General features: G+C 32.9%; 1 protein-coding gene and 1 non-coding gene across 24 annotated transcripts in view; both read left to right on the forward strand.

Moving 5' to 3' along the window:
* Positions 1-27,823, forward strand: part of ADGRL3 (adhesion G protein-coupled receptor L3) — a 682,677-nt gene that overhangs the window by 579,378 nt on the left and 75,476 nt on the right. For 14 of the 23 annotated variants that reach the window (XM_049092995.1, XM_049092994.1, XM_049092973.1 and 11 more), the window contains 4 exons: positions 8,697-8,723; positions 11,286-11,454; positions 16,457-16,582; positions 23,520-23,616. In XM_049092995.1, coding sequence (XP_048948952.1) covers positions 8,697-8,723; positions 11,286-11,454; positions 16,457-16,582; positions 23,520-23,616 — 419 coding nt within the window. The remainder of the gene's footprint in view (positions 1-8,696; positions 8,724-11,285; positions 11,455-16,456; positions 16,583-23,519; positions 23,617-27,823) is intronic. The other 9 variants (XM_049092976.1, XM_049092982.1, XM_049092986.1 and 6 more) reach the window with 1 other exon arrangement.
* LOC112652376 (U6 spliceosomal RNA) lies at positions 1,805-1,910 on the forward strand. The gene has a single exon (XR_003131405.1). It is a non-coding gene; the product is annotated as a U6 spliceosomal RNA (small nuclear RNA).

The raw sequence follows: 27,823 nt of genomic DNA on the forward strand, positions 1-27,823 counted from the left end.
CTAAGTAATCCATCTTTTTCCACCAGATGTGTGCTGCCACACTCTCCTATATTGAAATTTTATTTCTATGCTCCCTTCTATTCCATGGACATACACTTTGTTCTGCTACCAGGACCATATTATTGCCAGAACTTTCTTTGTATGTGGGAGAGCGAGGTTTCTGATTTTGATTGTGTCTTTCAAAATTGCCTTACCGACTCAGCTTTTATTATTCTTTTACGTATTTTTTTTTCAGAATTGTTTTTTTAAAATTCTTTTAATGTCTTCCTTTCCATACTGTGGTAAATCTCAGTGGATCATGATGTTGATGCACTATTAGATGTTGCTATTTAATAGCTTCTTTAGGATATTTATGGAAGTTCTTAAGTAAAATGTTTTTACAATTTGTTTTTTATTCTCTTAAACTCTCCTTACCTGCTAAGTTATAATAGTCTCGAAGTTTTCCTTCTTTTCTGTTTAGACTTAACCTATATGAGAAAAGAATTATTGCTGCTTGAATATTAGACAGAACTTGTTTGTAAAATATTTTGGATGTAGCAACAGATGTATAAATTGGTCATGTGTATGTATGCATACTTTAGTTTTTGATTTCTAACTTAATTTCATTATTATCAGAGAATACATTCTGATTGTTGATTCTTGGTGCTTTACTGAAGCTACCCTCTGGCCTAAAATGTAAACGAGTTAAGATTTCTTACTTTGCTATTTGGACATTTTATATATCTGAAAAATTGGATTTATTTATCCTGTTCCTTAACTTTTTTTCTCATTGACTAATTTTAAGATTAGATTCCTGGTAACAAGTTTAATTGGAAACAACAACATCTTATTAAAAGTAAGATGTGGTAGAGATCACAGGTCATTAATTAGACCTACTCACTAACCAAGTAACTAGCTCTCGTGCACCGTCTCTGTGGGGTGACTTCGTCATCTTCTTTACCACAAGACTTTCCCTGTTCCACATGAATGAAAAATTCAAGAATTCAGAGTGCTTTTCAACAATAGATCTTACTAACGTATAACCTAGGAGCCATAGACTAGTATTTTCTTGGTTTCATTTAACTCTGAAAAAGATCCTAGTGAGAGGTTATTTTGCTCATCATGGTGGTGAGTAAACTAAAGCTTATGAAGATTACCTTACTTGTCCACAATTAAATAAAACTTGTCTGCTTTCTATTGCATTTCAGTGCCTCCCTTGGTTCCATTTATTGGAATCTTTAGTAAGTACAGACATGTTTTAAATACTCAGTTGTGCTTTTTTTTTTGTTTTGTTTTAGTTGTTCTTACAAGCAGTTTATAAATAGGTGTTTATTCATAGAAGGGATATGATGAATGTTTCTACTACAAGTTGTTAAAACAAGAGGTGATGATATTATATGGTATGAAAAAAAAGTATAAGAGCAATTCAACCTGTCAGACACTTTTGGCAAGAATACAGAAAAGTTATTAATTTTCTGAGTTATTGTACTTAAACAAAAAATAGTTTGTGCATCTTCTAAGTTGAAAAAAGAAATCCTGCAAGTATGTAATATACTCTTTAAAGAATTTCATCTCCTTGCATTGCAGTGACCAAATGTGATCAGCCCCATAGTCACAGGTTCTAAAGAGTAAGTTCTAAGACTCTGTGTGAGTCCAAAAAACATTGGCCCTCAGATAGTAAACCAGGAAACCTTGTGGTTTTAATTATAAGTATCAGTAAATAAAAGATTTCAACTTGTTACTAATATTTTATGGATCTTGGGATATTACTGATTTAAGCCACAATTTTCACTGATTACAAGATAAAAATTATTGAAAAGATATGGTGCTTTCTCCAGCAGCACATATACTAAAATTGGAAGGATACAGAGAGGATGAGCAGGTCCCTTGTACAAGGATGACATGCATATTTGTGAACGTTTCATATGAAAAAAAAAGGAAGGAAATATAAATTTCTCTTTATATAGATACCATTTATTTTATCTTTCCTATTCAAGGTTTAAAATTTTCAAAGAATCACAAAAATATTAATGAAGTCCAAGTTTAGAACATATACCTCTTAATGAATTTTCATGAACATATCACATATGATTTTACGTGAATCATAATAAATATTCTTTATATTCAAGTGTTTACAGTTAATGAGACTTTGCCTTTCCTTAGTGTACTTTTTGACACCGAGGATCCATATTTATGAATTAAATTCAGCTTTCTTATGTAATTCAGAGAACTCTGGGTTTCTACTTTAATGTCCATTAGGAATTGGATATACCTCATTTCAATGAGAATGTAAAAATTCATAGCATTTACTAAGCCTAAAGAAATCTTTAAATGAAACATTGTTTGAACAGAGGCTTTTTAAAGGTAAAATTAGGGATCATTTCAAAAAGAGTCAGTGACTCCTTCTTCCCTTTTGGATTTCTATTTAATATAAGAATTTCCAAGACACTTAAAAGGAGACCTAACCCCTTTTTTGAGGTCAGAAGGTTGGTATAGAATAGTAATTATAACAGCAAATATTTATATAGTATTTTTGTATATTAAAATTTTGTATATTTGCATTTTTGGTGTGTTAATGAGTGCCAAGACCTTTTATTTAATATACACAACAGCCCTACGAAGGAAAGTTCTGTATTTATCCCTATTTCACAGACGAGAAATGTGAGGATCAGACAGGTTAAAAAGTTAGCTGAAGGTTGCAGTGTTACTATAAGGCTCGGCTGGCATTCACACTCGGGCAAGCTGCTTCATAAGCCCAAGCTTTCAGTTTCTGTGATATACAGATATATCCACTTTTCAAAAGTTTTCATTAAGCCACTTCACTTTTGCGAAAGGCCTACATTGGTAACTGTTTTCGCTAACTGAAAAAAACGTGAAGAGGATATTTACTTTTATGGGGGAAAAAAGGCAAAAAGCGAAAATAGCATTCAGAAGCAGTGTTAGAACTGTTAGAGTAGCAGTGCACATCCTGAATAACAAGAGTGGTGTTGCCAGGCTCCTTCCCTGGGAACTCTACTCAGCATCTCAGCATCAAGTCACCATAGCTTTGCCTTGTATCTGTGAACATCTGTGCTTTATCTCAGTTTATTTTGTGCATCTGTTAGCAAGATGTGTCCCAAGGTATCAGAAAAGCCTAAGAGTGGGATGCCTGGCTGGCTCAGTCAGAAAAAGATGCAACTCTTGATCTCAGGGTTGTGAGTTCAAGTTCCACATTGGGTACAAATTTTTTTTTTTAAATAAGTAAACCCTAAAGAAAAAAGAAAAATAAAAGCCCAAGAGAAATCATTTTGGGGATCTAGGAATGCTCAAAAAATTTTACATATTAATTAATGCAACTACCTCATTGCTTTATGCTATCTGAACTTAAGAAAGGTTTCATAAGAATACTCTTGGATAGTGGGGAAAACCTATACTATCTTTCATATGTTAAAAACAATAAATTATCATAGGGTGATATTATTTGCTTTCAACATAAGATTCCAAAATTTGATATATGTGTGAAACCTACCAAGTCATTTTTATAAATCTAATAGATGGAGACACTAAATTGTAGTAAGACTGTAGCTGTCTATATACAATATAAATAGTTCATTATTCATTCTCACAATTGATATCCTTAAGTTCTTTCATATATAAATGAATTATTTGACCATATTATATTGAGTTATAAAAATTTGCATAACATTGAGTTGTGAAGATAATATAATTAAAGTTTTATCAATCATTTATTTAATATTTATTGATCCTGATTTATTATACTCAATTCTGCTTAATTTCAGACTTACCCAATTCATCAGCAATGTGAAATCTGTGATTAAAAATTTAATGTTGGTATATGCTCTCGAATCTGTAATATTGTTATAGGGACATTGAGGCATAGGAATGAAAATGTTCAGGATATATTCTGAGTTATTTATTTTATTTATTTGGTTCATTTCATTCTCTTAACAAATTTCAAATGAACAACATGATGCAATATAGCTTTTAGTAGTCATACTTTAATAGCAATAAAATCCATAGTTGAAATATAATAATCTTCTCTGCTGTTGATGATTTCTACATTTATGTTATATGACTTTCATATTTTTCTAAGAATTTTTTATATCTTTAATACTTAGTGTCTTAAATGTATGACCATAATGAAACATTATTCATATTTTACTCAGATATATTGAGTTATATGCTAAGTAACTTTTCTTTCATTTTCCTATAGTGGGTATGAGAGGGAATTGGATGTAATTCTAGGGTAGTAGAGTCCCACTAACATAAAATACATTTAAAAGAAATATAAAGCTGTCACGATTTTTATCCTACGTGTTACTAATTGATTAACCATTTTTAACAAAATGAGGTATAAGCATGAAATACTTGCATCTTTCTCTGTTCACTACTCTTTGAGCTATGTTCTTAAATATTCCTTAACCACTGGGTAGAAGATCTCTTAATTTGTCTTAGATGTTGCAACTTGGCCAGGGTATTCTGGTTTTTAGGTGTCTGATCAATTTAAAACTTGAATAACATACCCTTTTTAAAACATTCTTCCCCTGGCTAACATTTGTTGCTAGAAAATTAGTACAAGTGAAGGTGTTACTTTCCTTCCTCTTTCCACTCTTTCATTTGGTCTGTGAACACTGTAGTCCTAACAGGTCTTGTCTTTCCAATTCTGCTTTTAGGACTGGGCCCCCTGGATTGGTAGTTTTGCAAAGTAATGTCTCAAAGACCACTTCTATGTGAAGTCCATTAGTTGGGTTGCTGAAATAGCTCCTTTTAGAACATGGGGAACTGAATCTTCTTCGACCTCAGTTAGGAACTGATTAAAAGGGACAATAGGGAAAGCCTTCTGCAGAAGTATTTATCATTACTTTTTCTTCTATGAAAAATGAAATACATTTTACCTTGAGAAATTCGCTGACATTATCTTTATCATTCTTATGGTAACCCAAACCAAATTCAAAGGGAAATATCTTTATTCCTTTGATATAATTAGTTTTATTCCAGAGAAAGTAAATTTAGCTGCATACTGAACCTGGCAATATTGGGGTACTAATCAGGATATCTATATACACTTTGATAGCTCTTTTTCTCACTATTAAACTTACAGTTCAATTACCAACAACAATTAGCTAACTACCCAACAATTCCAGAGGATCCCAGAATACATTCACATTTAGCATCTAGGAGTGCTCAAAAAATTTTACAGATTAAATAATGCAACTACTTCATTGTTTTACACCTTTTGAGCTTATGAAAGTTTTCATTGGATGAATGGGAATTTTAGATATTTCCTTTCACAATTATTTCCAAACACAATACTCTATTTTGAACTCTTGAAATCGGAGAAAGAATATCCTATAACTAACTTGATTCATTCATGTTGTTTCTATCCATTCATCATCTGTCTACACTGATAAACTATATTATAAACCTTTATATCACAGTATTAGTATGTATAAGTTAATGTTTTGGCTGACACATCTATCCTCCTGAAGATGAATTTTGAGCTAAGTTTCCATTGGGCTAGATTTTAGTAGCCCTCTTGTGTACTTTGCAATTTTACAGAATATATAAATATATGCATAAATATTGTCACTTTATGCAGAGATCCCTAAAAATTCTGATCTTGATTCTAACGATCACTTTTTAAGATAATTTTATGACATTACTATTTAAAGCTTTCAATTTTAGATGTTATTTGAAAAAAAGAAGATAAAATGTTTGACAAAGGAAAATGTTTTTGCTAAAGAAATGAGGCTCTTTTTTCTATTTGTTCCTTGAAAATTGTATGTACAAAGTATTTTACTTCGTTTTCAGAAAGTCACCACTTCACAGGATAACCTGAAAGTTTCTGTTAACATCTGCCAAGAGCATCTTAAACCTTGTGTCCATATTTTTATAAAATCTTAAAATACTTGTAGTGAAATTGTTTTAGTCATACAACCTGGAATGAGATTTTATTTCAATAGACTTTCATTGGTAAGTCAGAATGAAAATTATTCAGCTTTGGGACTAGTTCTGTAGATATATTTTTTAAGTGAATCAATAAGTATATAAGTTTGCCACCATAACTGGTGGCAACATTATTATCAATTTAACTTGAATATAGTGGAGAGACTTTGTAAAACTAGATCCTCTAAGCCAACAAAATATCAGACAAAATGATGGAAGCCACTGACATATTATAGGTAATCTTCAGTGATCTTCAGATTTGGAATTATTGTGTGTTATTTATGATAATCTGGAAACAAAATTAACGAATGGTTCTCTGTCCGTTAGCATGGATTTCTATATTAAATATGAGCTGGTAATTCTTATAGCTAAAAGATACAAATTACATGCTTCATTAATTATTGCACAGGCTAAGCCACTGTAAAAGAAACACCCTAAAATCTAGTAGCTTAAATTTGTGACATAAACGTGGCTTAAATCTAATACAGTGGCTCCACGTCAAAAAACAGCTTCCATTTCTGGGTCTGAGGCTCTTTTGTCATTTTCTGCTAGCAAAGGGGGAGGAAAAAATGGCCAAGGGAAGCCCAATTCCAATCCTTTAATTGGCAAGACCCAGAAATGTCACAGTTTACTTCTGTTCACATCCCAGTGGACACTCCTTGAATGCATGGCTATAGCTAACTGGAAGTGAAGCTGGAATTACAGTCTTTGTTATTGAGTGGAACAACTGGTGCTTTCCCATAATTGCCAACAAAAACTGGTGAATTGTACCCTTTTTTGATATATCACTGTAATGGGAAAACATCTCACTCCAGCGACTACAGTGCAAGTTTTGTATTTTATTTTTGAAACATTTGGCTAGTTCAGTACAATTCTGTATAGCATGTTTGCATATGTTCCTATCTGCTAACCTTTGAAACTTTCTTTACTTGATACCCTACTATACAAATAAAAGTAGAAATAGTTATTCCAGTCAAGAACTTGGAATCACAGATGGAATATACTGATGCAATGGGAATGCATATAATGGAATAAATATCACATGATTATGCTCTATAACTTTTCAATATTGATCCATGTACAAGATTTTCTTTCTAGGAACAGTTCGCAACTGTTAAAGATGATCAATTCTTAGAAATTCTTTTTCTCTGTTTACCTTTCACACATCCATGGCATTATTTAAATATCACTTGGAATTCCATTTTCTGACTTATGACGCTCTTTGAATGTCCTAGTCCAGCAATGTCCAGTAGAACTTTCTGTGAACCCAGAAATGTTCTAGAACTGCACTGTCCAATATGGCAGCTACTGGAGCTTTTGAGTGCTGGTAATGTGACTAGTGTGACTAGGGAACTGAATTTTAAACTTTATTTCATTTTAAAGAATTTAAATTTAAATAAACCCATGGGCCAGTAGTCACCGTATTAGACAGCACAGTTAGTCATTCTCTGCTCCATTTACAAACCTATTTCTGCCACATTTATTTTGCTGCATAATATTGCTCCTGAAATGTCCTCAAATGAATTTAACTACTCAACATCTATTATTTGGTGTTTTATTCTTTGGGTGAGAGATTCTATATTTTCAATGTGACTTTACTCTAGCTTTAGTCTAATAATAACAATATCATATTTACTGTATATAAAACGTGTCAGGCACTGTTCTGAGCACTTTATGCATAATATATAATTTCATTATCACAAGAAACCTGCATATAATTTTCACCATTTTATAGTGGTATGAACTGACCCAACCATACGTTAATTAATTTTTGCCTTTAGCTAGTTAAGTGGTTGATTTAGGATATGAATTGCAGGCAAACTGGTTTTAAATCCCAGGCTCTCCCTCCATTCTTTACTCTTCCATCATTTTGTAGGATGAAGTCTCCCTTCATAGTTCTCGTTAGGCAAAAATACATCACATTTTGGGTCCAAGAGCCTTATTTGTGTATTTGTAATATTGGAAACTATTGTCCCCAGCAGGAGATAAGAGAAAAAGAACAGTTTCTCTTCTTTTCTGTTCTATCACAAGTCATTGAACAGACTGTTTATAAAAAGATGATCCAAAAGGTTCCCTAAGTTATCTTCACTCATTTGGCACTGCGATCTTATTTTATTGGAATGATACAAAAAAAAAAGTTAATATAAGTGATAATGAACAGGTGCTGTATGTTTGCTTCTATTACTACTAAAGATGATTCAGATTTCTTTCCTAGTACACTAACAGAAAGAATTTTAAAGTAGTCAGGATCGATTATTTTCAAAGGGCTGTAGTGTTCAAATTTAATTCAGGTCAATCATCTGCAAGTTAAAATTACTTAGAAACGTACTGTCCATAATTAAGTAATCTTACCTACTAATATTACCGAATCAGGATACCTTTAGGTGACATGAAATCTGTCATTTTAAGTATACCCCCAAGCCTTTTCCAGATTGCTCATAAGATTTCTCATTCTCTAGAGAAATGCGATCTCTAAGAAATAAATGTCTCTGTCAAGTCACAAGTAATATGAACACATGATGAAAAAATGGAATTTTTTAGCCTCATAAGGGATATTGCAGTATTGTAAAATTGATTTTATTCCTTGTTATGTAAGTTCTCGTGGTCATTTTAGGATTTACCTTCTGGATATAAAGGGAAGGTTAATGATGCCTTTTAGGGAGGTGGGGTACAGAGGCCTTTGGGGACCAGGAGAATATTTTTCATATGAAATCTTTTGTCATAAAATGCTAATGTTGGTGTTCTTGTCTTTATGTCTATGCATTCTTTAGCTATGAGGATAACAGACCCTTCATCAAGTAAGAATGACCTGAATGGCTGATAAATTCCATTTATCAGTGTGGTCCCATGAACCAGCTGTCAGATCAGTACTGAAAAATCATTAGAGCTTCTGTCATTCACTTTGAGGCAGAAGAGCAAACTGTGCAGGAAAATACTCAGGCATACAACTTGTATGCAGGATAAATATGCTGCAGGTGTATTGCCAAAAACAAATTCTGCTTCACCTCTTTTAATTGGATATCACCTGAAATCAGTGCCACAGTCGTAGCAACTTCATGTGGTACAGACTTGTTTCGCTTTTAATAGCTTTCTCCTTTCATTGTGATGTGTTCCTCTGTGCTGCATATGTCGTCATTTCTGTTGTTTGTTTGGACATCGCTCATCTAAAATTATTTTGTGGTTTAGCCGTGTATCTTCAAAATGATCTTAGAAGTACAAAGCTACCCAATTGCAATGGATATTAATGAATTTCTATTTTAAATATCCAAAAGGGGAAAAAATACCTCCTTCAAAAATTCAATTTTTTGGACCCAAAATTACCTCTTTCAATTTTGACACATATCACCTGTTTATGAGTCTATCTTTTAAATTCCTAAAACAAAGCTACAAGTCTGTACTAATCTCACAAGAATAAACTCAAATGTTGATATTTGGGCTCTTTTCTTTTGTACATTTAAAAATTTTGTGTCCTGCCACAATATACTTAAGATTGGGGCAACCTAATGGGTGACCTTACTATAGACTTTCAGTTTGTTCTTCTGGTGAAGAGTCCTTTGTTTTCACTTTCTCCAGTGACATTTCACTTATTTCTTCATGCTCTTGCTTATTTTTTTTTCTTTACAAATTGGGCTCATTGTAGTTCTATATCGTTAACTCTTGGGCCCATCATGTGTTTTCTAGTAGATACTAGCTGTCTTGAGTATTTTATTGTATCATTTTATTTCTAAATTGAAATAGCAATTTTGCCTTGATTTAATGGTATTCTTTCCATTTTTCCTTTTTCCAACGCCTGTAAGAAGCTGAGAGCTTTACCTTGAGAGTTCCCGTATTTTTCAATTTAATTATAAACTAAAATATTAATATCTAAGATGTTTTCTGATTCATATAAGTAAACATGTCACATACAATGGCAAGTCTCCTTTAGGGATTCTTATTCAATAATGTTAATGTTTTAAATTGAACATGTTAAATTTAGGGGATATTTCCATATAAAATATAGTAGCTGATGGTTGTAGAAGAAAAACAGTAAATAGTCATGATTAATTTTAACAAGACATTAATACTAATTGACTACTTTGGGACCATATCTTTCTTAAGACGTAGTTCTCTCTGAAAACTTTACTCAACCCAGCTTCAGATTTGGTAAATACGTGTGGTGTTTTTTTTTAACCGCTTCTTTTTGCAAAGTTTCAATCCCCATAAATATTGCTTCCTTAGACTATGCAAGTGGAAAAGTATAGTCGCTGAAAAGAAATATTTACTCTGTTCAAGGAAGGTGTGCTGGGAAAGGAGAGGGTGGGTTCATGAGTATATAGAGATCTAGGCTGGTTTGGTCCTATTCTCCTATATACTTCGAGAGGAGTTGAGAAGGATTCCATTTTCACTTACTGGATTCCCATTTATTGGAAAGATTCATTTTATGTTGATAGCAAATATATAACACACAGCCACAAATATATGGACTTCTGTCACCCATTGATATATTATTACTATTGTGAATGGCAGCTGGAAGAAACTAAGGGAATGGAGTGAGAGTGAGAATTGTCTTCCATTCTAGCCTACTTTGTTCATACCACTCCATCCCATTCTCAGCTTCATTTTCTCCTTCGAGTTTACAGACCCTTCAAAGAGATGAAGGTGCCCTGAGCTCTTAAACTTCTTTTCAACAAAGCTGCCAGTTGCCTGATTTTCAAAGTCTCATCCCACTTAACCTAGAAGACAGCAACCCAAAGGCTGAAACAATGAGGATTATGATACAGAGTGGAACAATTTTTCCCACCCACTGTGTCGCACGTGTTTTACATAACTGTAGAATTAGACAAATAGAACTTTTAAAATTCATACATATATTCCATATACTGTTTCCTTCTAATACAAGCTCTGCTTTTGTCAGTAAACACTAAAATTTTTATGGAAAAAGAGGAAATTTGGAAAAATGGGGCAAAAGTGTATCAGGTGAAGCACTAATGGAGAGAGTCCAATCAAACATATTATCATAACAATGAGGCCAGTGGAAACTAACATAGCTGTATAGACTTTTTCCCCCTTGCCATTCACCATAATTACATCTCCATATCATTTGCATATGTGCTGCAAATACATGAATAATTTAATAGTACAAATCTGCTTTTGCTTAAATGAATTTCTGTGTTCATAACATTCTCATTCATGTATATCTCCTCAAGTTTGAAAACTTGTAGTCCCCATTAAAATCTTAAAGTACTTATACCACCTGTCTTACATTTTCTGTCAATAAAACTTACCGTAACATTTTTTTCAGTGTCAGTATTGTTGATATATGACTGTGGTAATTAAAGACCAATCATTTGATAACCCTTCATTTTCTTTTCTCTCTACAGGTCATGGGTAATAGGTGCAATAGCTCTTCTCTGCCTATTAGGATTGACCTGGGCCTTCGGACTCATGTATATTAATGAAAGCACAGTCATCATGGCGTATCTCTTCACCATATTCAATTCTCTACAGGGAATGTTTATATTCATTTTCCATTGTGTCCTACAAAAGAAGGTAAGCAAAAATTCTCTATTTAAGAATAAATGGCATATATCTCATGTTAACAAAGCAACCATAACATAAGTCATTCTTGATGTTTTGGTCTCTGAAATAAATGTGTTACTTCATTAATTTTATTTTTTAATAGTAAAACAAAAGACACAAAACAGAAGCATAATAGTTGGTGAATATGTTTAATAGCAAAAAAAAACAATCAAAATATTTTCTAATTTGGATGGTGAACAAAAATTATACTCTTGTAGGCTTGACCTTATAGTCTTTAATATTTTTATTGGCAGACACATGGAATTTGTGTATCAGAAACAGCTTTTCTAAGATGTTATGGAGCTGTAGGATGGAGATATATATATATACATATATATATATGCCATATATATATGGCATAGGAAATATATATTTTTCTGTTTTTCTTTAAAAACAAGTTTGTATATACTGGAAAATATGAATGTTTATCATTATGAGAACATTTGTGTTTTTTAAATGAACAACAAAGTACTTAGTAATGATCTTTGTACTTCTTTTCTTTAAAAGCATCTTTTATAAAATCTATGAGTTGGATAATTAGAATGCAATATTTAATTTTTCATGCTGCTCTATTTTTGTGATTTTTTTACATTTACAAGGACCTAAAATATTCATTTTCAAAGTTAAATTTAGCCACTAAATACTTCCATTGCATTTTTTTAGAAATCTCAAGATTGATTTTCTCATCTTATACATTTTAATTCTATTAAAAATATGATCATTATGGTTCCAATCACATAGACCCCTGAGCCAAGAAAGTCTGGGTCTAAATCCTAGTTTCTCTACTTAACAGCATATGTGACTTTGGGCAAGTTAATTAACCTGCTCATGCCCCAGTTTCTTCATGTGTAACATGGAGGTAATAAAAATAATTATGAGATACTGAGAAGTGGCTCTGAAAATGAAATGTCAAAATGTGAAAATTTCTTCTAAGAAAGTAACAACACCTGAAATGTTTCTTTGGAAAACAAAGCAAAACATAGAAAGAGTGAAGATATCTATGTCTGTGATTTTTGGTTTGAGAGATTGATGGGACCTAAATCAAAACTTGAGATGGTGTCTACTTGTCAAGATGAGTCTGGTTGTATTCTGTTTCAGTTGTGTGTGGTGGTACATATGAAAAGTGTATCAACATAGTCATAAATAAGGCTAGTTATTTAAATAGTTAATTAAATAGTTATTAGTTAAATTATAATTAATTAAATAGTTAAATAGTAATGATGACTCAGACGTATAAATGTAGTTTACAGAAAAGTAAAAAGAGTATAAGGGAATGGGTGGATTTTGATCTATTGGATTAGAATTAATTTAGAAAAGAGATTATATTACAATAGATGAACCTTCCCAAATATTTAGTGCACATCCTAAAATTGCAGTTGCAAAAATATTGATTTATTTATTTTTTACTGATTCTGTAGATTGCTCTTTCATTTTGTTGATTATTTATTTTGCTCTGCAGAAGCTTTTTAGTTTGACATAGTTCCACTTACTAATTTTTGCTTCTGTTGCTTTTATTTGTGATGTCATGTCCAAAAACTCATTGCCAAGACCAGTGTCCAGGAAATTTTCCCCTGTATTTCATTTTAGCTAAATTTTTTGAGTAGTGTAAGATGGGATCCAATTTCATTCTTCTGCACGTAGTTATCTAGTTTTTTATATAATATTTTTATAGTATAATAATTTTTAGATTATATAGATTATTTATACTTTAATAGTATTAAAGTATAATAGCTTTTAAACTATTTATTGGAGAGATTGTCCTTTTCCTATCAAGTATTCTTGGCTCCCTTGTGAAATGTTAGTTGACAGTAAATGCCTTCATTTATTTCTGGCCTAATTCTGTTCTCTTCATCTGTGTGTCCATTTTTATACCACCACTATGCTGTTTTGATTATTACACCTTTGTACTATAGTTTTTAAGCAAAAGTATGATGTCCCTAGCTCTGTTTTTTCAGGATTACTTTGGCTATTGTGGAGGGGTGGGGGTGGGAGAGTGGTTCTGTACAAATTTTAGGATTTTTTTTCCATATCTGTGAAAAATTTTATTGGAGTTTTGAGGGACTGCATTGAGTCTATAGATGGCTTTGGGTAATATGCACATTTTAACAATATTAAGTCTCTTAAGAAGTTTCTCTTAAGCCATCTGATTGAATTTCAATAATGTGTCCATGCTGATGTAGTTGCTCAAATGTTTTGATTAAAGAAATATGAAATATTACATTATTGAGATATTTTGCCTTATAAGGGTTATTTGTTGATTGATTCAACTCCTTAACAAAAATGAAACTTTGAGTTATCAGTCCTATTCAAAGTTGCATGATAGGACTCATACCAGTATTTCTACTGGTGATGTTAAAGTTATCACTTTTTCTTTTGTTATGCACTTGATTATAAACCCCACAGGGTATTGAAATTATTTTATTTCTGATCTGAGAGCGTAAAAGAAATATTCCATTGGTAAGGTGTACTTCTTTTCCCATCTTCTATATTCTGGAACAATGTTAAAATAATAAGGTATCATATCTGATAGTGGTAAGATGGAGTATGATGTGAAATAGTGGATTAGACTATGCAAGTGATTGAAAAAATAAATAACTTTTATTGTAACCTAAAGAAAAATATTTCATAGACATAGCCCCTTTTATTTAGCTTTTTTTCTTTTTAAAATACATGCTTAGTGCTTCAAAACTAAACAGAAATAGAAACATAAAGTCAGTAAAGATTCAGTAAGTAATATACCTAAACATGGAACTTAGCATCACTAGATATCTTGGTTTGCCAGTTGTTTATATAACCAGTTCAAAATATTTAGTCTTTGTTGGAAAATGTAAATAGTCCATGATGAATTCCTGTGGCTTATATAATACTGCTGCCTTTGTAATGGGTATGGGAGTGGCTCTTTCTCTTTCTTTCTCTCTCCCTCCCTCCTAAAATATTTGTTTAGGTTTAAATTGCTTAATTAAAAACCACTTTCTTTTCTAAAAAGAAAAATATACTTGTTGAGTACACTAAGAAAAACAAAGTGGGAGGACGTAGGTTACGATCAAAGTTTAGGTTTTTGGAGATACTTCATTAATTCAAGACTAAAATGAAACTGCAATTGATAGTGCTTACCTTTGGGTAGAGATTATTTTAAGCTTTCTCAAATTCTAATTAAAGCATTTGTTCTTATTTTTTCCAGATACAGAGAAAGGGATAATTTAATAGATTACTTTAATAATAATGTTTACATATTAATGTTAGAAATGTGGCCTCTTAGAAGGAGCTTTCTGATCATAGAGTACCTGTGAGAGGTGGATTTTTTCACATAAGGCAGAGAAAGTCCTCAAAGGTTGCCCACACTCTTCACAAATACCTAGGTTGCCTTTGTCCATCTTGTCTGTCCTTTCTTTCAACAACATTCTCTAACCTGACAGATTCCAACCTATCTTTTGAAGATTCTTTCAGAAACCCTCTTCTCTGAGAAGCCTTCCTGGGTCCCCCTACCTAGTGACAGCAAGCCCTCCTTCCTCCATGCTTTGATTCACCTGTATTTATATTGTTGTTCCTATCACAAAATAAACACTTAATAAATGTGAATTCTTCAAACAAACTTGAACGTATTCTATCTTTGATTCTGCTACATCTCTGATAGAAAGAACTTTCTTTTTTTTTAAATATTTTTTTTATTTATTCATAGAGACAGAGAGAGAGAGAGGCAGAGACACAGGCAGAAGGAGAAGCCGGCATCATACAGAGAGCCTGACCTGGGACTCGATCCAGGGTCTCCAGGATCACACCCTGGGCTGCAGGCGGTGCTAAACCGGTGTGCCACCGGGGCTGCCCAGAAAGAACTTTCTAATATTAAGATATAATCACTTAGTTTTGAATGCTAGTATTTATATATCATTGACACTCTTTTTCTTTGCTTTTGATTCTAAATAATGTCCCTCAAAAAAGCACATACTTATAACTTAGCTTTAAATACAATTACATTGGGATATTACACTGTCACAGATTGTGGAAAGAATGAACTCATGTGAATTCAATATGTAAAAAGCTAAGAATAACTATATATACTGTGTTATTTCATAATCATAAATTTGGAATGTATAACCAATAAAATGTCCCAGAATGTGTTTTTAATTGATGAAGACGGAACTGGGGATTATTTTTGTTGTTGTGGATAGCAGAAGTATGATTTAGGGCATTTCCTGTTTATTTTTGTTCCTCTTGTTTGATTAAAGAGGCACTAATAAACATTCTAAACGGGATAAAAGTTTTCCCAGAATTTGTTGATGTGTTTTCCTGATTGAAAACATCAACTAAAAAATGTTTATCTCCTTTTTTCCCTGTGATCTTATTTACAAGCAAGATAAGAATTTAATAAAAGAAAGCAATCTGTGATTATTGAATAGAACTAATTTGAGAAAATAAAAATATTTTGAATTTTATCTTCTAAAGTTACTAATTTGACCTCTTTTAAGAGAAATAAACTTAAAGAAATACAAATTTAAAAGAGATTCTTAGCTCAACACATTCCCTTTTTTCTGTGTTTAAACATTCTTTTTCTCTTTTCTCTTCCTGTCTCTCCCCGTGTCCATCCCCTCATTTCTCTGTAGCTTTCTCACTAGACCTCTGTTCAAAGAACAATTGCACCAATAGGCTACTTCAAATCAAATTTACGAGACTAAACACAGGGTCTCAAGTTTTTATTTTTTGAACTACGAGGTAGTAGCATTTTAGCATGATTAGGCATGTGTGTGTGCGCGTGTGCATATTTTAAAAGGCTCCAGTTATGCAAAATTTCAAGCATGGTGGCTTGAATATCATTTTATATTGTAAAATATATGCTGAGCAGACTTTCTTGTATCTGTAGGGCAAGGAAATAATTATATTAATTATCTAAAAATGAAACTCACATACATTTTATACCATAGTTCTCAGCTGAAATGAATTATGTTCTAACAGAAGTTAATATTTAATTGGCTAGGTACGAAAAGAGTATGGGAAATGCCTGCGAACGCATTGTTGTAGTGGCAAAAGTACAGAGAGTTCCATTGGCTCAGGGAAAACATCTGGTTCTCGAACTCCTGGACGCTACTCCACAGGCTCACAGGTAAATAGTTTTTCATTAAAATGAAATATCTCTTACCTATATTCAGTCGCGAGTTGTTGTCCTTTCTTGACCAGAACTATTTTCTATCCCAAGCATTTAAAACGTCAAATTTGTTGTTGTTGTTTTATTGTTTCAGTGTCTTAAACAGGAATGATGATGACAAAAATTTCAAAAACCACATTGCAATAAAATTATGAAACTTAGGGTCTCAGTTTGCATAGTAATTAATGATTTCAAATTTTTCCTAGTTGAATGGACATAGAAGATGAAGAAAGGGAGTTGGTATTTTACCCACCAATTCTAAGAGAATATTTTATATATATGATTCTTAAGGGAATTTTCTCTTTTAACCAGTGTAGTAACTCTCTTATTGCATACTGAAAATATGTACTTATTAAATGGTATGTTTAGTGAAACAGTCTTTACTCATTATATGCTGATAAGTTGAAGACAGTTCAAGGCAGTGAGGGACACCATAGCAGCATCATTGGCTGCCTCCCACTATCCAGCACTTGATGTATCTGCAACATCGACTGTCACTTGGGAAGCTGTAAACTTTCAAGCAACTTTCAAATAACCTCCCATTTTCCCAACCCATGGTGTTAGCGCAGACTATTAGGTAGAAATTTCAGCAACTTGAGGGTGCTGAAATGAGCCAGTCAAATAAAAGACAGGGTTATGCGGGCTATGAGTGAGTCTGAGTTCAAACTAGCCAACTAAAATTTTCAAGAGTTCCTGATACAAGGGGAAAAACAATCATATTATCAGTGTTGTCAATTGATTTCTAAAGAACACTTCAAATTGATAAAGGTGTGAATCAGAAACTTAGTTTTTCTTAACCCTTTTAGTTCGATTTATAAATCTTAATTTTTTGTAAGTTCAGTAAGTTTGTATAAAATAAGAAAGATTACTTCAGATGTTCTTTGTTCAATGCTTGTGTTGTAAACCTAATAGATTAAATGATCCATTTAAGAACAAGAATTCCATTTATATGCCTAGAAAATTAAATATCCCTGACTTTAAATCATTTACAAACTTAACATACCATTCTCTCAAACACATTCACTTCAGACTGGACAGTCACATGCCCGTAACTAGCACTTGAACGATTCATAAATGAAATATTATGAACATGTTCTCATAAAGAAACACTCTCCTTAAACTGATGGAGTTCCCTTTTATCTTACGACTAAAACCACATCTAATCTTTTCATCTAACATTTCCAACTAAAAATTTAAAACTAATGTGTAACTGTCAAACTTTCCAACTATTAACACTTAAATTAGCAACCACAAATTATCATAATAGACATGAAACGTATACCTACATATAATAAACAATTATTAATAGTTTGAATTGTACTTATTATTTCTTTAACTTACTGATGTTACAAAAAAAAGTTGCATATTAGCTGTCTCAGTTTTGGTGGGCTGAGATTTCTAAGTGTAGGACTGCTAAATTGGCAAATTAGAAATCTGAAGTATCATATAACTGTAGGTAGGGTACACCTGGATGATGCTTCTGACATGAGGCTCTTAGATTCCACACGTTTATTTTCAAACTGATAATCCTTACCTCCCTTTTTGTAATAATCTTTTCCACAACTTCTAAATTGAAATTGCTAAGATCGTGTATGTCGTTATTCCTACATGCTTTTCATATAGCCAAGCTCATCAGCTACCATCCCGTAGTCATTTGTCAAATACCGTTAATGAAACAATCCTATTTGGGAATTTATGTATTATTTTAAAAAAACATTGCTTAATGTTTAGCAGTAATTCTAAGCTAAAAGAGCAATGCAGGTTAATAGAATAATAATAAGCTTGCTGTGTGGATAGCCCTTGGTTTGAATTCTAGCCTTGGCATGTTCCAGCCATGACACAAAACAAGTTACCTAATATCACTGACACTCAGATTTTTCATCCGTAAAATAGTGGTAATAATATTTATTTCTTATGTTGTTAGGAAGTTTGAAATAATATATTCAAAACACTGAAAACAAATTGTAAGTACTTGAGAAATTGGAGCAGCCATCACTTATTAGTGTCATTATTACAGAATATAATTTCAGATATAAATTTTTAAACTCTATCATATTTTTCTTCAGTGTTATAGTTCTTGTATCACAATTCTAGTCCTACAAAAAAAAACCCTTACATTGTTTTCTTACACTTAATATAATACTAATTCTGATCAACTATGACAGTCCAACGCTACATAAAGTAATAGTTACTTAAATCCAGTCTGTTTAGTAAAAATAATGTATTTCATATTATAGTCTAAAATACTGATAGTCTAAAATACTGATATTAAGATAAAATTTTGTAACTATGGATGTCTTTTCCATAACAGAGAACTTGTAAAATAACAATCACTATATTTTTAATTTTTTACTAAGAAATTTTGAATATCCCCTATATAACGGCAGACTTCTAAGCTATGGAGGTACACTGATTAAAAGACAACTTCCCCTGTGATCTAGAGTTTTCATCTTAGTTGTGGAAGACAGAAAATTTATTTACAAACCAACAGAAAATACCAAAGTATGAAAGCTGGTAGAGATCCAAATGTAGTGATTTGATACAGAAAGCCCAGGTGGCTACTTGGATTAAGTACTGGAGAAAGATTAATTTGGAAGATGATATTGACACCAAGATTCTGAATGACAGGAAGGAATTCAGGGGAAGAGTTCCAGGTGAGAGAACTCTAATGCAAAGCCCTTAAGTTCGGGGACGACTTACAAAATCAGGAATGGAAAGAATGTCATTGGCTAAATGGATGAAAGTGAATGGGTGAGGAAGACAAAGGAGAAGGCTAGAGATGGATCAATAATAGTTTGTAAGTGTATGCAAATTTAGATTTTATTTCGATTACTTTAGAAAGCCTATGAGATGATTTAGAAAAGGAAGTGGCCAGGGAGATTATCCACATAATACAGATCATGTGGCTTCCATGTAGAAAATGGAGGAGTGTGATTGGCAAGAATAAAAAGAAAATCCTCTCCACCTGTTGCTCCCCCATACCTACTTCCTGGTGCAAATAATCACTTATAAAAGCTTAGTAACCAGGGATCCCTGGGTGGCGCAGCGGGTTAGCTCCTGCCTTTGGCCCAGGGCATGATCCTGGAGACCTGGGATCAAATCCCACACCGGGCTCCCAGCGCATGGAGCCTGCTTATTTCCCTGTCTCTCTCTCTCTCTCTCTCTGTGTGACTATCATAAATTAAAAAAAAAAGACTTTAAAAAAGCTTAGTAACCACCATAATCACACAAACAGATATTCACAGACATATATATATAGGATTGGTTTGTGTTTATAAAAACTATGGATTAAAATATTGTCCTTCCCACTGTGACTTTCTTTAATCGGTCTGTCATTTATTTTTTATTTGTTTTATTGACTTTGTAGATGTATTTACATTTATCATATACTGTTTGAAACCTAAAACAATGTGTGTAACATCTGTTAAATTATGAAGCATAATAATAAAATGAATACCTGTGAAAACATTGAACTCAGGAACTGAACATTTTCCACAGATTTTCCCTTCCCTTCCCTTCCCTGTGCCTGCAACCAAAAAACTTTTGTTCTTCATTTCCTTGACCTATTCTAATAGTTTCTCCATCTCCAAAAAAATGTTTAATATTGCTTTTTAAAATCCTTTTTTAAAGTGGTATCTTATTGTGTATAGTATTCTGTGACTTTTTTCATCCTCATATCATCCTACTTCATTCCATGAACGTTTAAGTGTTGGCTCTGTGCTATATAATGTATACTTTTCCTCTGCCTGCAATATTTTATCTTTTTTCTCCTTTCTCTATTCAACTGTTATTTGATATAGAGTAGTAAGTTGTTAACCTCCTAGATTAGGAACCAGTTGAGTGGATTCAGATGTAGATTTTGTCACTTATTAGGTCTGTGACATTGACGTGCTAATTAACTTCTGAACCTTAGTTTTCAGATGAATAAGAGTATTTGCTTCAAGGAGTTCATGTGAAATTTCAGTGAATGAATAAATGAAAGTGCCATAGTGTAAAGCCTAGAATATAGAAAGAATTAATTGAAATATTTAAAGATTTGACATATATAAGATACACATTTTACATATAAAATACATTTTATGTATGCATACATATAATATTTATAATATACCAGGTATTATTTCATGGTGTGATACACCAATAAACAAAAAAGACAAATCTTCTCTTTTTCTAGGGCCTCAAATCTAATGCAGACATTAGACATATTAGACATTATATTTACATATAAGAAATAAATACATTGTAATTCTAGTTCATGTATAAGGTGATAATGACTACAGGAGAAAATAACACGGTTAGGTGGGGGGAGTAGAAGAACAAGCTAGGTCTCTTTAAGGAGAAAATATTTGAGCAAAAAAATAAAGAGATGGAGTTATTCATACATGTGTCTGGGAGAAGAACGCGTTAGACAGAGGAAACAATTGTACAAGCCTAAGGCAGAAGCGTGCTTGGCTTGTTAAGGAATGGCAAGAGGACCAGTGTGGCTAGCCCAGGTTGGGGAGACTCACAGAAGATGAGGTCATGGGAGAAGCTCATGTAAATGTCACCTAAAAAGGATCAAAATTCCATCAAATCTGTTCGGATGTCACTTCTTCAGGTGGTGCTCACGGATTTCCTAGGCAAGGACATATCTCCTCATTATGTGCCTTAAACTTTTTAAATTATGTAGTGTAACAAAATTAACAAAAGGACATAAAATATAGGTGTATGCATGGTGATTTATTTCCCCTCCATGGGTCAAATATTAGAATGTTGGGAGTACCTCAGAAACTCTTTGAACCTTTCTCCATCATTCACCTCTAACGTAACCCCCATCTTAAGTTTTAACAGTGCATTTTCTTTTGCATGTGTTTGATACTTATTCACATGAAATCCTCTAGTACATATTCTCTTCTACTTTCTTTCTTTATTAAGACATCTGTGTTGTTTCAGGAGGCTATGTTGCTTTTTATTGTTATTGTAGTATACTGTTCTATATATCCATCCTACCATTGACAGTCATTTGGGTTCATAGTTTTCAGCTATAATAATTAATGGTTCTGTGGAGATTTTTGAGCATCTTATTTACATCGGTGCTTATTTTTGTGATAATTTGTTGCGTCTATCACTTAACTAATCTAGTAGCATGCAGTAGAGGGTAATTACTATTTGTAATTAATTAATTAATTAAACAAGTGAGAGAGAATTGTTCCCAGGATTTCAGTTTCAAGTATTGTTTTGTTTTGTTTTTAAAGATTTTATTTATTTATTCATGAGAAACGCACAGAGAGAGAGACAGAGACAGAGACACAGGCAGAGAGAGAAGCAGGCTCCATGCAGGGATCCTGACGTGGGACTCAATCCCAGGACTCCAGGATCACACCCCGGGCCAAAGGCAGGCACTCAACCACCGCGCCACCCAGGGATCCCCAGTTTCAAGTTTTGAAGTACTTTTCCATAGAAACATTTCTCAAGTGCTCAGGATCTATAATCCTGCACTAGTTTTCTTATTCTTGTTTTTTAATTAAAAAAAAATTTAATCTATTTTATTTTGTGTCTTTTAAATAGGATCCACATCCAATGTGGGGCTTAAACTCATGACCCAGAGATCGAGTCACGTGTTCTCCCCACTAAGCCAGCCAGGCACCCCTCTAATTCTTTAATCTGAGAAGTTTTATTCTTAGATTAGTATGTGTGTGTGGATGTCTCCGTTGCCTATAAAACAGTATAGACAATATTTCTGAAGAATTAACATGTCCTAATATTTATAAAACAAGTTTTCTAATATTTTAAGATTAGGTAAGGAGTTTAAATATATTTGGAGCATTGACCCATTTGTGGGCAGGGTTTTGCCACTAACACTACTAGTAATAATAGTTCTTAAAACTATTTCTTCCTTAGAAAAGCTGAAAATATTTTGTTTCTTCCTCACAGGATTGTGAATACTTTTTTGATCCCTAAAATCAGTAAAATAGCAGAATAATAAACCAGAAAAAATCTCCTCCCCTCAAAATGGAAAAATACTACACCACCTTCTTCAATTATCTAACACTTAGAAAACTGAATTTGAGAATGTAAATCATAATGTAAGAATTTTTGGGTTTAGCACCGCCTTCGGCCCAGGGTGTGATCCTGGAGACCCAGGATCGAGTCCCACATTGGACTCCCTGCATGGAGCCTGCTTCTCTCTCTGCCTCCCCCTGCCTTTCTCTGTCTCTCTCTGTGTCTCTCATGAATAAATAAAATATTTTTTTAAAAAAAGAATTTTTGATTCTCTATAAAACTACCTACTGTGAAGAAATAAATAAGGGTGAATCGACTTCCTTTATCTCCTTCAAACGAAAGAAAAGTCAGAAATCATCTGTAACCTGTAATATTACACTGGTCTTACAAAATATATGGAAAATGTTAAGTTCAATAGCTTTTTAATAATACTCTGTTCTTTTCTTACCAAACTTTTTCTTCCTTGCAAGTTTCTGAATTCTCAGACTAAATCTTTTGTTAATAAAACTGACAATTTAATACATATTTAAATACCCCATTCCAATAAAAGTTACAATGAAAATAATTTGTTTCACTTTGGAAACTAAAATTATTAAATTCTAACTGTCTAGAGTACATGTCTATATATCCTCAACATGGGTAAATTGGTATAGTACGTTACATTTATTGCTTTTTCATAGTTACAATTATTTTTGGTATAAGCATTTAGGAATACACTTAATGAGAACCAATTATTATGGTGAATTTAGTTTCTGTCCTTGTGCTACTGTACTGCAAGAATGTAAAAGTTATATATTTGCCAGATTCCAGAAACCAAGGTCTCATATAACTATGACAGAAAGAAAAAGAATGATTTGTGTGAAAATTCACTGCCTGCTGAGTTCATTTCCTATTTTCCTTTTCCCCCATCCAGAGCCGAATTCGTAGAATGTGGAATGACACGGTCCGAAAGCAGTCAGAGTCTTCCTTCATTACTGGAGATATAAACAGTTCAGCGTCACTCAACAGAGGTAATTAGAAATGATTTTTCATATTTATTACTTTTTGTGATTACTTTAAGGAGTTCTTAAATGCATTGCTTTTTTTTTTTTTTTTTTTTTTTGCAACTTTGGGACCTTGTTCCATGTGATAGGAATATTGCAACGATATAAAACGTGCTTGAGTGTAGCAGTGTGTTCCATTATTCATAAACCTCTTTTTTTTTCAATCCTGAGTTTTCAGGAAATCTTTTCTGAAAAGAAGTTAGAAAACGAGAACTTTCTTTTTCTAGTCATCTGCCACTGTAATAAATTGGTGAGCTGTCAGGCCTCATTGGAAGCAGTGAAAATGGGCAATTATGTGGCTATATAGTCTGCTAAGCATCATAGAGTTGCACATTGTCCCAGGCGTAGAGCAATTTCATAGTCTTTGTGGAAGTAAAAATATACTGTCTAATACATACCTGAGGCACCCTGTATATTTGGGGTAAAAATCACATCTAATCTTAGTATCTACAAACTTATCCAGCATATTTAAAGATCTAGGAGGAGAAAAATAAAATATATATAAATATATATATATAATGATATCTGTGTGTATATGTGCTTCTGGTAGTCATGGTCCTAGGGTATCATTTCGATTTTTGAAATGAAGTTCCCTTAATCTACTGTTTTGTTTGTGGTTGCTTTTTTTAATTCTCTGTCTTTCTCCTTCCCTCCCACTTCTTCTCTCCCCCTTTTTTAGTGTATCCTTTAGGAGGGGGGAAGATTAGAATTAAATTGATTGCAGTACAAATGAGTAGATGCTATATTTGTGTAGAGTTAGAGTACACTACAGACATTGCTGGGGGATACTTAGAATATAGTTTTATCTGGAAAGGTGACGTTTGCATGAACTTATTCCAATCACACTGTCCTAAGGAAGATATTTTTAATGCATATATTCAGTAGTTATTTTTATGATCAGCAATGTTTTTTTTTCCTATCCCCAAACTAGTATTACTTTAGTTTAAACCTGTTCCTGTCAGCTTTTTGTTCCACTAAATGCTACTTAGAAAATTTAACAATCGCAACATATGATTCAGAAATATTGAGATGCTGGTGCTCTTAATTACTTTTACTCAAGTAATTTGCATCTTATTTACATAAAATAAATTAGGACAAAGAGTGTCCAAGCTGACTTTGATATAGGGATCCTTGTTACATAAAATCTTAATTGACTTTCATATGTTATTTGGGGCAGTGGTATAACAACCATAACCTAGTGATGATATTAATTTTTTTTTAAGATTTTATTTATTTATTCATAGACACACAGAGAGAGAGGCAGAGACACAGGCAGAGGGAGAAGCAGGCTCCATGCAGGGAGCCCGATGTGGACTCGATCCCGAGTCTCCAGGATCACACCCCAGGCCACAGGCGGCGCCAAACCGCTGCGCCACCAGGGCTGCCGGACATTAAATTTTTTATATCAGGTTGCCTAGGTAGGAATGGTGATTGCAAATATTCCCCCAAATCTGGAGAAAATACATCAAAAAACCTATCATCTTTTATTTTGCTTATTAGTCTGTTTTTATTTGCTAGATTTTGATTTACATAATATAAGCCAAATATCCTTCTTTTTTCCAAGTTTAGTTTTAATGGTTAGTCTGTGAAAATTTATTTAAAATATAAACATTTTAACTTTTGACATCCTTTCCAAATCATAGAGAAGAAATTACTTACAAATGCCTCCAAAGTTTAGGAACTTATTTGCTTTCATAGTGATAGATTTTGTTTACTGTCCAATCCCACAGACGGAAAATTTACAATACATTCTTAGATAGGAAACCACCCCATGAACAGGAATTATTATTAGAAGTATCTTGCATCAACTGATCACAACAAATAGAGAACAATTGTTTAAACAAAAAGATGAGATCATGTGATTTATTTGCTAACTGTGGAGATGGTTAAAATAAAATTAGTATTTTTAAAATATGGAAAATTGTCTAGCATTATGATCTAAATTTATATAGTTGTAAGGTGTGTGATTTTACTAAAAATTGCTTTAAATGAACACATTTTTGTGACCTTGATTTTAAGGTCAATCACATATAACGTTGCTGTGCCCTCCTTCTCAAGAGTTTCATCAACTTGGAATATGTGATATATGGAAGACCCGGTCAAGTTGAAATATATTTAAAGAAAATAATATTTTATATTGACTAATCATATGTTTAAATCTGGTTTTAAAGTCTTTAGTTTTAAAAGTATTTCTTAAAGTTACTCTTGTAGAAGGGTATAACTTTCTTGTGACATCCAATAAGTTATTCTAGCGTTGACTTTGCGGGGGGGGTTAAATTGAATTTATGATCTGAGGTGTGTCCAAGCAGTGATCTTTTCCTTCAGGATATGTATTCTTCCTTTCAGTCGGTGACTTTATTGGTGGCAGACATCATAATGATCTTCTTGATATCCCATATTAATTCCCCTATTCCCCCAAGTCAGAAACTCCTCATCTCATTATTTTTTATCTCAGATATGTGGAGTACTTTACATTTTTATTTCTTCATAGTATATCTCTGAAGATAGTCTTTAACCTCCTTCTTTAATCTTGTCTTATTTCCCAGGGTCCTATCTTCCCTGCATTCAGGCGTGTGTATCATATTTAGGTAGGTGAAATCCAAGATTCACCTTTCCAGATAAACACTTCAGTCACCTCAGCAACATACGTATTCACCTTTGTTTACTCAAAAGAATGTACTCTTTATTATTAAAATAAAAATCCTAGGCACTACATCTTCACATCTTCATATATTCTAACTTGCCATTCATTCTCAATATCTCACAGCCAGCAATTTTTTGTTTATTTAACCCCACTTTCCTTTCTTTCTAAGGTAGATCTATTACATCTCTTATTTTTGTCTTTAGTTCTGGCCCTTAAAAACTCTAAGAAGTTATCTAAAAATTAGCCCTATATCTACTGTATGTTTTCTTTCCTATTCATACCACCGCCCAATTCATCCAAAGAATAATTATTTTACAGTACTGTATGTCTTACCATTTATTCCTTCAAACAAAAATTCATCATAATCATCTTTGGGATCCATTTAGAATAAAGTATCTACCATACAGTACAGAACTCTTTCTCAATGGTTTTTATTTTTTCAAACCTTCTTTAATATTCTGTTCTTAAATGAACTTGTTGCAGCCTATGTAACAGATTTCCTGTCTAGCTTCCCAGTGTGATAAACTGGATTACCACTATTGGGATTTTATTCCTTGGAATTATGCAAAACCTTGGAAGATTTACTGATAATTTTCGATTCGTGTAATCATTCTTATATATTCTCTTTGGGATTTTGTTATTTGGTCACCTCATCTCTTTAAAGCGCCCCATTACATTTGTCCTTTGAATATATTCATGAAGATGTTTTCCTGATGTTACCTGTACATAAGATACTTTTTCCCCTTCTGACTTGTTTGCTACAATGCTACTCACTCACATAAATTAAGAATTCCTTCAGGCCAGTACCCCCAGACTATGATCAAGTTAAATTCCTGGATGCCATTTTCATACACAGTTAGAAGGAGTTTTTCAAGGGCACAAATGTGATAGCTGATTATAGAAAGTTTTAAGGAGGATTAACTCTGATCCAAACTCAAGTTTTTACAAATCCCACAGGAGGGTTTATTTATTTGTTCATTTAAATATTTACTATTTGCACATAACTTGAAGTCAGTCCTCAATCCCACCCCCCAGCTCTCCCAGGTGTAATAGAAACCTCACCCAAATTTCCAGTAGCTCTAACTTCCCTAGTGGTACAAACAATTTGTAGCGAAGGTCATCTTTCCCACTCATATCTCCAACCCACAGTCTCTGCTAAACCTCATCTTGAACAACTTAGATTAACGATGCCTCTAAAATTGAGCCTGATCCCAAAACAAAGCATTTGCTGAGAAATTTATCTGGTAGTTCAGTTAATGATTAAATATTTCTATTCTTTTTATAGATCTATATAGAAATTGGAATATTTTCTGACATTGGATTTTGTTAGGCTTTATCTCATCATGAATAATAACATTGCACTTCTCATTTTCTTTTTTATTTAATTACCTGAAATGACCCCAGAAATTTCAGTTTAAAATCAAGTTTTGCTAGATAGCTGCTACCAATTCAATGTATGGATTATGAAAAGTGTTCCACCAACCCCCTCCCCAACTATAAGGTTATTACAAAAACGTGACCCATCTTAGT

This window comes from Canis lupus, chromosome 13, assembly GCF_003254725.2.
Source record: "Canis lupus dingo isolate Sandy chromosome 13, ASM325472v2, whole genome shotgun sequence".
In the NCBI taxonomy this organism is placed as follows: Eukaryota; Metazoa; Chordata; class Mammalia; order Carnivora; family Canidae; genus Canis; species Canis lupus.